The 14020-nt window shown below is 44.1% G+C and overlaps 1 protein-coding gene across 6 annotated transcripts in view; it reads left to right on the forward strand.

Moving 5' to 3' along the window:
• TTC17 (tetratricopeptide repeat domain 17) overlaps positions 1 to 14020 on the forward strand; it is a 128991-nt gene that overhangs the window by 75876 nt on the left and 39095 nt on the right. For 3 of the 6 annotated variants that reach the window (XM_040980130.1, XM_040980134.1, XM_040980135.1), the window contains one exon: positions 6127 to 6294. The exons of the other annotated variants lie outside the window; for them this stretch is intronic. In XM_040980130.1, coding sequence (XP_040836064.1) covers positions 6127 to 6294 — 168 coding nt within the window. The remainder of the gene's footprint in view (positions 1 to 6126; positions 6295 to 14020) is intronic. 6 annotated transcript variants of the gene reach the window in all.

The raw sequence follows: 14020 nt of genomic DNA on the forward strand, positions 1-14020 counted from the left end.
ATTCTAGCTACCATTACAAAATAGTTCATCTATTATTTATTTCTTTGAAGTTCTAGTAGTAAAGGATAATATAGAAGCATTATTCTTATAAATGTATATTTTTAAAAAAACTTTAAAAGCATGTTAGAAGGAGAGATATGGAAGAGAACTGGAGCAAGACCAGAAACCTAGATGGAGTTTCTTAGCATCCAAAAAATAGATGTTGGTTTAACCTAACCTGGTTTTGCAGTCTGCGTTCATATCATTCGGAATGAGTACATGCTAAGATGTCCTTCGAACATCTGAAGATGTAAGGCTGGCTTCTAAAAGTATGATACTTTAGGGCTTAGATATGTTGTGCAGTTTAATCTGAATCACTTGCCATTTTCTTTTACAAGACTAATAGAAATGAAATCTTGTCTTGCCTCCAGCATTCCCTACACTCACGCACACACAAAAAATAAAAATTTAAATTAGACAAAGTCTAATAACGTTAAATAACTAATTACTCATACTAGAGCTTCTGATTTGGCCTTTTTAAAAAAATACCTTGAATGCCTTGTTATCATCTAATTCCATTGCAAAATTTCACAAAGAATAGCTCTGATATAATGACATATTACAAGGTGCTAGACCGCAGAGCAGCTGTTTAATTCACAAAAAGTGAAAAAGGTGGATATTATTATTAAGCTCAGTTTGCATATGAACTTTTCTAGAAAGAGACTTGACAACTCTGGTTTACATAGCTTGAGTATAGTAGAGACGCTTTGAACTCAAGTAGGCTGGCATTGGTCTGAGCCATCTGCCCTGTATTGCTACAAGAACCACATGGTCTTCTTGAGATGCCTCTAAGTACTTAGCTCTCAATGAGGTTTTGATGTCCCACTATTCCTCTGGCATTTCTGTGTTAAAATCCTAAGGAACCAGGCCCAGCGTGGTAACCTAGTGGCTGATGTCCTCACCTTGCATGCACCAGCAGCCCCGCTTTCCGTCCAGCTCCCTGCTTGTGGCCTGGGAAAGCAGTCAAGAACGACCCAAAGCTTGGGAACCCGCACCTGAGTGGGAGACCCGTAAGAGGCTCCTGGCTGCTGGCTTCAGATTGGCATAGCTCCGACCATTGTGGCTGCTTGGGGAGTGAATCAATAGACAGAAGAGCTTCCTCTCTCTCTCTCTCTCTCTCTTCTCTCTATATGTGACTTTCCAATAAAAATAAAAAATAAACCTTTAAAAAATCCTTTGGAAACATAAGATAGTAAACCAGGAAATTTTTTTGACTAACTTAGAAGTTCCAAAGACAGGAGTTCTTTTTAAGAAGTAGGCGGTGAGGGGCCCGGCGTGGTAGCGCAGTGGTTAAGGTCCTTGCCTTGCACGCCTCGGGATCCCATTTGGGCACCGGTTCTAATCCCGGCAGTTCCACTTCCCTTCCAGCTCCCTGTCTGTGGCCTGGGAAAGCAGTCGAGGACGGCCCAAAGCTTTGGGACCCTGCACCCGGAAGAGGCTCCTGGCTTTGGATCAGCATAGTATCGGCCCGTTGTGCTCACTTGGGGAGTGAATCATCGGACGGGAGATCTTCCTCTCTGTATATCCGCCTTTCCAATAAAAAAATAATAAAAATAAATCTTAAAAAAAAAAAAAAAAAGAAGTAGGCGGTGAGGCCAGCATCGTGGTCAAATGGGTTAAACCATGGCCTGCAGTGCTGGCACCCCAAATTGGCAGCAGTTCAAGTCCCACTCTTCCCCTTGCAATCCAGCTCCCTGCTAATGCACCTAGGAAAGCAACAGAAAATGGCCCACATGTTTCAGCCTCGGAACCCATGTCAGAGACCATAAAGCCCCTGGTTCAGCCTGGCCCCTGCCCCTGCTGTTGTGGCCATCTTGGGGGTGAGCTGGCAGATAGAAAATTTCTCCTTTTCTTCCTCCTTCTCTGTAACTCTGCATTTCAAAGAAACAAATCTTTTTAAAATAAGTAGTAGCTCTAGTTAAGAAGTGAACAATACTTTCTGAGGACGATTGTAGACGGAAATAATATGAGAAGATACAACATTTTCCTAACCTTGGTAGTGATAAAGGTTTCGGAAAACTTAGTTTTTTTCTGAAAAACTAGCCACAGGATATGAATTGTACCTTTATTCCTTAGGGGACATACTCTGACAAAGTATATTAAAAATTTAGTTGTTTCCCATCCTTGTACACCCTTTAGTGCAAGTTAATTAATATTAATAATTCAATTTGTGCAGGAGGCCCTCTAAGCATAAAAGGGGGTATTGAATTGTCATGGCAGTTCCAGAAGCAGAATTATGCTTCAAGTTTTATACGTACTTGGTATTGCCTGTTCATCTCTGCTTCTAAGAAAAGCTAAACTAATAGGATTTGAATTAGTTGCTGAATGTTCTGCAAGTACAGAGCACTCCGCCCAGAAAAAGCGTTTCCATTTTCGCCTGGGACCTTGTTATCTAAAGCATTTCATTTAAATCATGTACTCCTTTAAGAAAAAAAAAAAAAAAGTCCTACCTCTCAAGGTTAGTCTAAGCCATCAGAAAAAAAATAATTGTATGTATGGACGATGACTTGCTACTTTCCAAGTGCCCTACCATTTTTTTCCTTCTCTAATATTTTCTTGTTTCTTTAACAAGAACATCTTCTGTGCTGGGAAATGAAGTAATATTTCTCCATGTAGGCAACTGTCATGGTTCTCTTTGAGCTGGCACAGCCCTGTATTGTAGACTAAAGAATGGAAACTTAAGTTCTTCTTAAAGTTTTTTATTTTCCCTTTAGGCAATTGGAAGCAGTTTAACTTCCCTTAGCTACTTTTGCCAGTCACACCAAAACTCTAACAAAACAGCTTATTTTTAACTGTAAAAGTCAATATTATCAGTCCTAACCCTAAAATGTTTTGTTTTAATTTTTTCATTTTAGTGCTGCTTTTGAGAAATCCCCTTCCATAGCCTTGTCCTTCCTTTTATTCCTCTCATTCTCTTCCTTGATTCTTGTTGATGCTGGCCTCAGTTTGCTGAGTTGGAGGGCAAGATATTCTTAGAATGCGCAAGTCTTATTCTTAGGGGGTATCTGGGTATGAGATCATGTAGGAAGGCTAATTTTAGCCTTAGCGTCTTACATACATCATATTTGATAAATTATCCACAGATATTTTTATAGGTAGAGCAGACACTTAAAAAGATTAATTATTTTTATAGTGGAGAAATTATGAGAGGACAACAAATACAGAAGTTACGAGAAAAAAAATAGAAGATAGAATTTAACTGGGGTGTGGTGTGGTAGCTCAGTAGGTATATCCTCACCTTGCCTGTGCTGGGATCCCAGTTTGTGTCCTGGATGCTCCGCTTCTCATCCAGCTCCCTGATTATGGCCCGGGAAAGTAGTGGAGGATGACTCAAAGCCTTGGGACCCTGCACCCACTTGGGAGACCCAGAGGAGGCTTCGGGCTCCTGGCGTCTGGCTTCTGGCTTCGGATCGGCTCAGCTCTGACCATTGCAGCCACTTAGGAAGTGAGCCAGCAGATGGAAGATTTTTCTGTGTCTCCTCCTCTCTGTAAATTTGCCTTTCCAATAAATAAAATAAAATAAAATCTTTAAAATGAATTTCACTGGATTCCAATGTTAAAGGTTTGTCCTTTGCTTTTGTAATGTTAAGTTTTACACAATCTATTATCCAGGGAAAACATTTCCATCAGTATCATCAAGTAATGATTGTCATCACCAGTGCCCTCCACTGTTAAGTTATGCTTACATATACCACAATTAAAAGTTTCCTCTGAGAAGTGGTCTTCCTAATAACTAGTGGTCAGTTGGATGTGCCACGTAGTTTATCATCATTGCTCTGCTTTAGTGCTGTTTACTTAGTTTCCCTCTACTTTACGTAGCAGATGACAAACGGAATTGGAGGCGGATCAGCAAGCAGCCTCTGTCCTGTCAGGAGAACCTAAAGGACAGGAGCAGCTGCTGTCGCTCATGACTTCTTTCCCGTTAGCCCTCCCTGCACACACACACACACACACATACTCACTCACTCACACACTCACCACCCTCTGTCTTTATCAAATTACACTTCTCCCTGCCTTTCACATGTAAGTGAGAATTCCAGTTCCTGTTAATTTTGCCCCGCACATTCTTTGTACCTAGAGTGCTGCCTCCGCTGCCTTTCCTGCCGGAGAGGCGACGCTGACGAGTGGAAAGCCTAGAAACTTTGTAGTAAGGTAAACCGATTTCAATCCCAGCTATGCTGTTGACTTATTTACTGCTTGGTTCTAGGAAAGTGACTTAATTTCATTGAGAGTAAGTTTCCTAATCTGTAAAATGAAGTTTACTAATACTTAACAAGAGGTTTGTAAAGGTCATGTGGGAGACAAAAGTACAAAGCCCTCAAACACTGCCTTCCTTCCCTGTAGTTCCTTCTCTTGTAAATCCTGCGAGTTCTACCCCCTCAAAGCTAAAGTTCATGTGTGACAGTCTGCTACTCCAGTGTTGTTGCTTGTCTTGTATTTGCTGTTTTCCCAACTTGCTTGTAAGTTTTTTGACTGTTAAAACTCCCCTGAAATAAAAGTCCCAGTTTCTGTCACAGCTTCAAATAAATAACACCTCAGAGCTAGAAAATGGAAAGTATCTCCCTTAGCAGGTAACCTCCTTACCCTAATTCACTGAAACTGAAAGAGATTCTGAGTTTATTACACTTTTTTGGTCCAGGAAGCGAAATGACATGAGAAGTACTTCCATAAGCTGGGCAATCCAAAAAGCAAACATTGGATCCAGAAAGAAACTTATACTTCCATTAATGTAGCTCAGTTGGGCACATCTATCTCTTAGAGAAAACATTCTCTAAAAAATAAACATTAGAACATAATGGATGCTGAGTAAAGGAGGGTAGTACTTATATGTTCCAAACCAAAGTCCTCTAATATGAAAGTTGCGGCCTTCAGCTGAATATGCATCTTGAATGACAGTAAAAAATGAAGCTCTTCAGCTGACCAAATGAGCTGCCGTTTTTCATTGGTCCTCAAAGGGATGGGTGTTACAGCCAGATCACTGCTATAGCCAGCGTGTTAGGCTTAGAACATTTACCTTTACCCAGAGAGCGACCGTTAGGTGGAACTAAAGAATGGGAATTTCTGTCCATATGAGTACATTATCCCTAATAGAATGAAAACTTTTTTCCCTCATGTACATGGTAAAAAAAATTTCAAGCTATGCTGTTTTATGCTTAGGTGTATTTTTATTCACATGATTAGAACTTGTTTTCCAAAACAAAACAGGTGCCTTTATTATGTTGCAGTCTTAAAGCTGAACTCGCTGACATCTCCCCCCTTTAATCACCTTGATTTTAATATTTTATAATTCTCTAACCTTTTGGTATGTCTCATTTGAAGCTTTGCTGTAAGAATAGTATACTCCACCATAATTCGTTTATCTCGGACTTACTGAGATATTAGTGTCATTTCTCAGCTTTGAAAGACAAATGGAAGGAAAACTTTTTGATGATATTTTAACTTCAAGGAAAAGTTTTATCGCCATTGTGACTGGAACGTGATATTGGGGGCTTGGTCTCTGTTATTATGTCCTCTTCACTCCCATTAAAAGAAGCCTTAATTCAGGCCCAGTGTGACGGCTCCATTGGCTAAATCCTCAGGTTGCAAATGCTGGGATCCCATTTCCTGTCCTGGCTGCTCCACTTCCCATCTAGCTTCCTGCTTTGGGCCTGGAAAGCAGTAGAGGATGACTTAAAGCCTAGAGATCCTGCACCTGAGTGGGAGACCTGGAAGAAACTCCTGACTCCCAGCTTCAGATCAGCTCACTTCCAGCCATTATGTCAATTAGGGGCTTGAACCAGCTTATAGAAGGTCTCTTCCCTTCTCTCTCTTTCTCTCTCTCTCTCAAAATCTGATCTGATCTGCTTTTCCAATAAAAAATAGATAAGTCTTTTTTTGAAGTTAATTTTTATTTGAACTAAAGTGCAAAATACTGAATCACAATAATGATCTGTCTTTGAGTGCTCCAGCTCACTGATTTTTATGTATCCTGCTAGAGAAAACCTAGCATTGTCACCTTTTAGCCATTCTTAACACTGTTAAGACCTTGCACAATGGAACTACACAAAAGAGATGTTTCTGATATGCTCTCTGTCTCTTGTCATTGAGGTCATTGTCATGAAAAAACCCTGGACAACAGTCACAACAAACAGAAATACTTTGACAGCTCACGGTCACTGGCTGCTGCTGAGGAGGAGCCCTCTGACAGAGCAACAGAGGACCCCACGCTCTCTGCTGCAAATTCAGGGAGGCACTCGGAGGCCCTTCGACTGGAAAGTAAGTTCATGCAACCCGGGCCGTACTTCCGCATGGGGAGGGAAATGAACCCTCACACTTTAACTGGCCTGTTCTCTCTGCTCTCGGGAGTTTGCGTTTCTTCTCTCCTCTGCTCAGTGTTTTCTTCTTTTCGTGATGTCTGCGGGGTCCTGAGGGTCGTCTTCAGCTGACGTGGCAGAGCACACGCCACACGCCGAAGTGCTCTCCATGCTTCTGTTTTACTCCACTTCAGTGTCGCTTTTTGCCAAAACAGATTCAGTTTATTTCTGTCTGTCTTCTGAAATGTTACCTTACTGAACATGTCATGGCAAGGGAAAGGTAAGTTGTATTTACACCAACCCAGTAGAAAGAGAACATTTAGAATAGTGGGCAGAGAGTTGCCCTCTCCTAAAACTATTGTGTGCCCATTTTCTTCACTTTTTATTTGTTTACTTTGCCCTTTATTTGTTTGTTACCCAGGATCCTCACTTTAATCTTTTTCCCAACTCTTCTATCCATGTATTATCTCTTGATGATTCATATACCTTTGGGTATTCCCATGATTCCAGACCCATATTTGTTACTAAGACATTTCTCTGCAACTCTAGATATCGTTTCCATCTTTGTTAACATATTCAACATATTCCCAATCCAACTTGTCATTTTCATCCCACTTTCTCAACTGTTTCTAATCCCTGTGTTTCTGGTCTGATGGCACAGTTCACATGGACAACCCTCTGTCCAATCCGCCTTATTACCTGTTGAATCAGTCTTCTCTCCATCTGTTTCCACTGTCACTGCCTGGGTTCAGAGTTCCTTCATTTCCACCTGCACTCTTGCAGTAGCCTGTGTTTGGAGAGGGAGCACATGTAATCAATATAGAATTTAAAATGTAGACGCAGTCACTGCCACGCGACTCCTCAGGTGTTCCAAGAGTTGTTTCTAAAATCTGCTCAGGGAAGTTGCCTAGATTTAAATTTTTCTGTGACTCTATAAAAGGATTGCAAATGTCTTAGTGTGAGTCATAACGCCATCTAGTCCCCCAGTCCCTCTCCCTGTACTGTCTGCTAGGACTGTATGTAGCCAGAGGACAGACTTCTCACTGAGCATGGCCCTTGGATACTCCTGGTTTTACATGGGCAACTCCTGAACATGTCCAAGTCAAAAGTTTAGAACATGTCGAAGGCCCTGCCTCTGTCAGGTGTTCACAAAGGTCTCCGAGCACTTTGGTAATCCAGCTGCTGTCTTGTTCCCACTTGTTGTCAAGGCACAGTTCATACATCTTTAATTGTATATATGGTTGGTGTCTTGGCCATGTAAGCCTCAAATAGCCCATATCTTGCCTAATCTCATTATCCTTTGTACAATAAATATTTCTTAATAAGCTGTGACATTTGCCTTTGCATAAACTACATTAATGTATTTAGCAACTTTAAACCTTACTTTTCCTTCTGAGGCTATTGTGTATGATAGTTATAGAAGACCAGCTAGACCTCAAAGGGGAATTAGTGACCTTGACCTCTGTAGGTTTAGAAAGTTAGTTTCATGCATTCCATCACAAATGATTGAACTTTAAGGAAACAAATTCATGTTTACCTCCTCCAGGGAGATTAATTGTGTTAAACTGGACATCCAGTTTGTCCATTTGTTCACTGGTTCCTGGTAACATAATGTCTTCTTAGCATTAGCCTCTTCATACGGCTAGATGAACCTCGGGAGCTTAATTGGTGTGCTCAGAACCAACAGAGGCAAAGCACAGTAACATTAAGGCATGTGTTAGTCCAGTTGTAGAAACAGCCCCTGTTCCAAAACAATACTTCTCCCTAGTTACCAGGATCCTTGTGACTAACAAATCCTGGGGCAGTTCAGCATAAAACACAAGCCAAAATCTTGCTCTTTGTCTCCCTTTTTATGAACACTTCATTGCGAGACCGATTTATAGCACAGTGTGTAAGTTTCTGTAGGTGAGCGTTCCCCATGTGGTTCCATTCTAGCCCACACCCAGGAGAGGGTGTAGTAGTTCCGACTGGAACGAAACGATTCCCAGATGTCTCCAACAGCCTACACACTGTCTCTGAGTTTCCTAGTATGATGATGGCTCTGCAAGCTTAGCTGTCAGTTTCTAACTTTTCTTTGCCCGTGTCTTAACTCCAGGAGTGCTTTTTTCTTGGAGTCCATGGGGTGACACTCAGGCTGTGTTAGCCTGTTCTTGCCTGTACACCTCCTGTAGAGCAGCTGTCACAGCCTTTCATGCTTTCTAATTACTGCAGAGTCCTAATTTGGAACCCAGTTTGTCTGATTCTCTGTTTTGTGAGTAAATGTTGTAAGGCTGTCTCCCCTCTGTGGCATCATTATTAAAGGTACACTGTGAACCGTGTTTGTCTTCAGAAACAATTCTGGGAGACTTTCAGAGTTCGAAAAATGGCCTTTTCTTTGCCAGGAATGTGTGATCTGAATGCATGATCTTTAGCTCTGTGTACGGTCAGTACTGTGTTTGGAAGCTAGTGCCCATCTTTCCACGCTCTGCTCTCTAGAACTCTTCTTGGAACCCCAAACGCAGCTTTCTGGGGTCTCCCCCGTCGTGGGGCCCCAGCAAGTCAGTGACTGACTGTGCCTCCATTCTCAGCATTGCGACCTCCCTCATCATCTCCCTGGATACATTTTTTTTAAGATTTATTCATGTTTATTACTAAGCTGTATATACAGAGAGGAGGAGAGACAGAGCAGATTTTCTGTCCAATGATTGACTCCCCAAGTGACTGCAATGGCCAGTGCTGCACCGATCTGAAGCCAGGAGCCAGGAACTTCCGCTAAGTCTCCCACATGTGTGCAGGGTCACAAGGCTTTAGGCCACCCTCGACTGCTTTCCCAGGCCACAAGCAGGGAGCTTGATGGGAAGTAGAGCTGCCAGGATTAGAGCCGGCGCCCATATGGGATGCCAGCACGTTCAAGGTGAGAACTTTAGCCACTAGGCCACCATGTCTGGTTCCTCCCTGGATAAATTTTAAAATTTGCCTTAGGAAACTAGCAAGTTGAGTCTTTTTTCTCCTTAGTACCACATTGCCTTTTCTGTTGTTCCTGTCCACTCCATGTCACATCTTGGCTTCCTTTCAACTCAGTGCCTTCATTTCCTGGATAAGTCTTATTGTCGCACCCACGTGTCTTACTGCCCAGCAATAAGACACAGACGCGAGTGAAGTCTTCTGCGGTAAAATTTATTGTGCACAGCAAGATGAGGAGGAAGAGGGGGCTCCGACCCCGGCAGGCTGTCTGCTCTTATGTGCTGACCGGCCCCGCCTCCGCCGATGATAGGTCGGCGTCATGATCACGCAGGGTCCTGGGCGACCAGATTCGTCAGTCCCCAGTGTTCACGTGCCGGCCATGCCGCAGCTCACTGCGCATGCGCTAGGCGCCTGCGCAGTACTGCGAAAGCTACGTGACTCTCCACCACGCACGAAGGTGTGGCTTCTTCAGCCGGCGCCATTTTGGGTACGGCATGTGGCCAGTGCATACAGATGCGGCTTGCAACATCTCTCCCCTTCTTATACAATAGAAAAAATAAGCTGGTATGGGCCTGTCTTAGGTTGTAGACTCAAGGCGCATGATCCATCATAGGGAGGCTGCGTAGCTTGACGTAGTCCCTGTCTTAGACCGATAATTGTCTGGGTCTATCTTACCCGTCATGGGCTACAACCACGGTGGTTGTAAAGAGCAATGTCTCGACAAGGCAGTTATAAGAGTGACTACCCTCTTGCGTGCAATGGACAAGTCCTGCGAGGTGCAAGGGCTAGTCGGGTGCATCATGCTCGAACTCAGTGCAATGCCATAATGACCTGAGGTGCAGGAGCCATGATGTCCATGCTCTTAACTAAGCCTGTTGAAGCATGCTCAACCATACCATGGGGGAGTTACCATACTACATGGCTAGTAGGGCTTGATGTATTGCCACACGATCTCGCTGAGCGCGGCGTCTCAGACGACACAGGCAAAAAAGGCATAAGGCACAGCCTGCACACAAGAGCAGAATCAGCACAACCACTCCCACCCATTCCTTAATATGGGAAGTGATGTTCCAAATCCAAGTGGCCAGGGTTTCAGCAACAACAGGATCCACCCATGTAGAATTAATCTGGACAATGGCAATTCACAACTCAGACTGTGGAATATCAAATTCTCTCGTCCAATTTCCTAAAAGATAAGAAGAAAGCTGGCAAGAAAGATTAGCAGCCGTTGAAACATTTTGAAAAGGAATAGAAGTAACACATAAATCTTGACACTAAAATTCTCAGGAAATGCTTGAATACAAAGCGTGTCCTGTAGGGGGAATAAAAAATTACTCACATTCTCCTTAATATCATCATGAGGGAGAAAAGGCAAATCCAAAGAAGAAAAATCGAGGAAACACTCGGGCTGAGTGGGCGACCAGTAAGGGTCATGGAAAAACACTCAAAACTCCTCATCGTGGCTCAGCAATCACGGTCTTCACAAGCTCCATACAGACCATTAGTTGCACCATCAGCCGTGTTTGCACTGGGCGGGGCACCATTGTCCTGTGGGATTGTAGGAGGAGTTTCTGATTGCAGGGTTGCATGAATCTTCCCCAAGTCAGATCCTGGTGTAAGCACTCCAGCGGTTGCAGAAACGTCAGAAGGCGGTGATGGACAGGAATGAGTCAATCGAGCTGGAACCCAAACCGGAACTGGGGCGTCCTGTGGAAACACACAAATGGCTCCTCGAGCCTGCCTAATAACTGGGTCTGGGCCCTTCCATTTGGACTCCAGAACATCCTTCCACTTGACCCAAGATTGCTCTTGCGCCGTGTTGAGGGAATGACAATCTGCAGCACTGAGGCCTTGCTCATCCAGCTGTAAGAAATTGATGGTGAAGAGAGCCAGGGCTAGAGTGGCCCGAGGGCTCTGACTGGCGAGGCCAAGCGATTCCCAGGTGGTTTTTTGTTTTTGTAACAATTCCTTAATAGAGCGATGAGCACGTTCGATTATCCCCTGACCTTGTGGATTATAAGGGATGCCAGTCACTAATTTGACACTCATTTTTTGCATTACACGTGCCACAAAATCACCAAAGGGCTCATCTGGCTCCTGCTTAACCTGTGTAATGCCCAGTTTCTCTTGCCCTTTAAGTGAAAGGGCCTTCCATGCCTTTATAGCTGCAGTAGAGATCTGGGTATACACTGGCCATGGATAGCTATTTTGATCATCAGAGTATTGGCCTTGTCCGGAAAGCATATTATAAGTCCATGACAAAGCTTCACCGCCGCGCTGTTGATTTGCACGGGCGGTCTCAGCCAAAAGCTCCTGCCATAGGCCCTTCCAATTTAGATATGATCCCATATTAGGGAGAACAGCCTTCACCACAAATTGCCAATCAGAGGGAGTCATATTCATTCCCCCCATATGTTCTAACAGGGACAAAGTGTAATTGGCATGAAGACCATATTGCTTTACAGACATGGCCAATTCTCGCACTAATGATGCATCTACCTGTCTGTAAACTCTTTCCCTTTCTTCTTGTAAGACGGGGAACATATTTTGAAGTTCCCGGAGTGTGGCTGGATCGATGAAGGAGGAGCCGGCACCACAACTCATGGGCGGGGCAGATGGCTTCACAGCAGGAGGAGCCATTAGTGAAATGGCTCCAGAGCCCTGAGGCCATGGGCCGAGCGTGGCCGGCGCAGTAGCACCGCCATTCTCTTTCTTCTCCTTTTCTGATCCTCCTCTGATTCCTGCGGGTTGTTTGCGTACTAAGCGCCTATCCCGCTTGTACCCTTCCTCCGCGTCGGACGTCTCCGAACTTGATGAGGAAGATCCTGCTTTCAGTTTCACCTTTATTTTTTGCTTCAAACCGGTTCTCCTCTCCCGTTCTGTTTCTGAGAGACTATCCTGGGCAGACTGAAGGGCTTTGTCACTCTCTCTGACTGCTCCCTTACGGAGGGCATAAACCATCTGCAAAAATTTCACCAGAGAGATCTGTGTGCCCATGTCTATAACCAGAAGCGGTGGCTCATATACCTCCGATTTATGCTCCTAGTCACCCGAAAGTTCTCCCTCTCAGAGCTCCTTACCTGTTTTTTGGCCGCAGTTCTGACTTCCACCCGTTCAAAACGGGAGGCCCCCTCCAAGTCCCGGGTTTCGGGCACCAGTTGTCGCGCCCACGTGTCTTACCGCCCAGCAATAAGACGCAGACGCGAGTGAAGTCTTCTGCGGTAAAATTTATTGTGCACAGCAAGATGAGGAGGAAGAGGGGGCTCCGACCCCGGCAGGCTGTCTGCTCTTATGTGCTGACCGGCCCCGCCTCCGCCGATGATAGGTCGGCGTCATGATCACGCAGGGTCCTGGGCGACCAGATTCGTCAGTCCCCAGTGTTCACGTGCCGGCCATGCCGCAGCTCACTGCGCATGCGCTAGGCGCCTGCGCAGTACTGCGAAAGCTACGTGACTCTCCACCACGCACGAAGGTGTGGCTTCTTCAGCCGGCGCCATTTTAGGTACGGCATGTGGCCAGTGCATACAGATGCGGCTTGCAACATCTTATAAATGGCCTCTAGTCTTTAACCATCCCTAAAGTACTCTCTGGAAATTTTCACAGATGTTTCTCATGAAATATTTTTCAGACCTAATTTTTGGTGCAGTATATCATCTATTTTCCTACCATTGCATTACTTTTGGTTTGCTCAGGTTTTTTTTTTTTTTAAACACGGTTCTGAGTTCTGTCACCAATGAATGTGCATTTGGAAATCTGTTAAACTGAGGTCCCCAGACTTATATATGAACCTCCAAATGTGTTTAGAACATTGGAAAATTATGCTGAGGGGGGTGGCATGGTGACACCACATGTAATCCTCTGCCCTGTGGCACTAACGTCCCATGTATAGGCACTGGTTTATGTCCCAGCTTATCTCTTGCAGCCCACCTATCTGCTAATGACTTGGAAAAGCAGTGAAAGATAGCCCAAAGCCTTGGGACCCTACACCTACGTAGGAGACCCAGAGAAGGAGCTGGCTCCTGGCTTTCGATTGGCTCAGCTCCAGCTGTTGTGACCATTTGCAAGTGAACCAGCACACAGAAAACCACCTCTGTCTCTCCTGTCTCTGAATAATCTGCCTTTCAGATATAGATAGATAGATAGATAGATAGATAGATAGATAGATAGATAGATAGATAATTTGAGTTATGCTGAGATGCTCTTTGTTCGTTAGTACTATGTACATGCTCATCTCCACCTCTCAGCACACCTGCTAGCCACTGCTGTTCCTGACAGGGTCTGTTGTCGTGGGTCAGCCTCAGCTGTAACTTTGCTCAGTGCCACTAGGCTTTGTCCCTGTGACAGATGTGAATGCTCATCAGCTTTATGGTGGGTTCTCACATTCTCTTCACCTTCACAATACTCATTCTTTTTTTTTTTCCACTGTGAAAATAATGCATGGTAAAAGAGATTTTAAAAAAATAGAAGTCCCAGTCTATTTTCAATTTGCATCATGCCATCTGTCCCACATGCAGCAAGCTTAACATTTACTTAGTCTTCTTACTCTGTAATTTAGAACTTGGTGAGATTCTTTACAATCCTGATCACTCACCAAGCCAGAAACCTGTATTCCAGCTGCATAGCATGGTCACGCAGGACAGTGTGCTCTGCACAGGACAGCATCTGAGATCAGCACTGGCCTCCATTCCAGTTTTTTTTTTTTTTTTTTTGAGATGTATTTACTTTTATTGGGAAGTCAGATTTAC

The sequence above is a fragment of the Ochotona curzoniae genome, unplaced genomic scaffold, assembly GCF_017591425.1.
Source record: "Ochotona curzoniae isolate NIBS_2020 unplaced genomic scaffold, NIBS_Ocur_1.0 contig_3432, whole genome shotgun sequence".
Classification (NCBI taxonomy): domain Eukaryota; kingdom Metazoa; phylum Chordata; class Mammalia; order Lagomorpha; family Ochotonidae; genus Ochotona; species Ochotona curzoniae.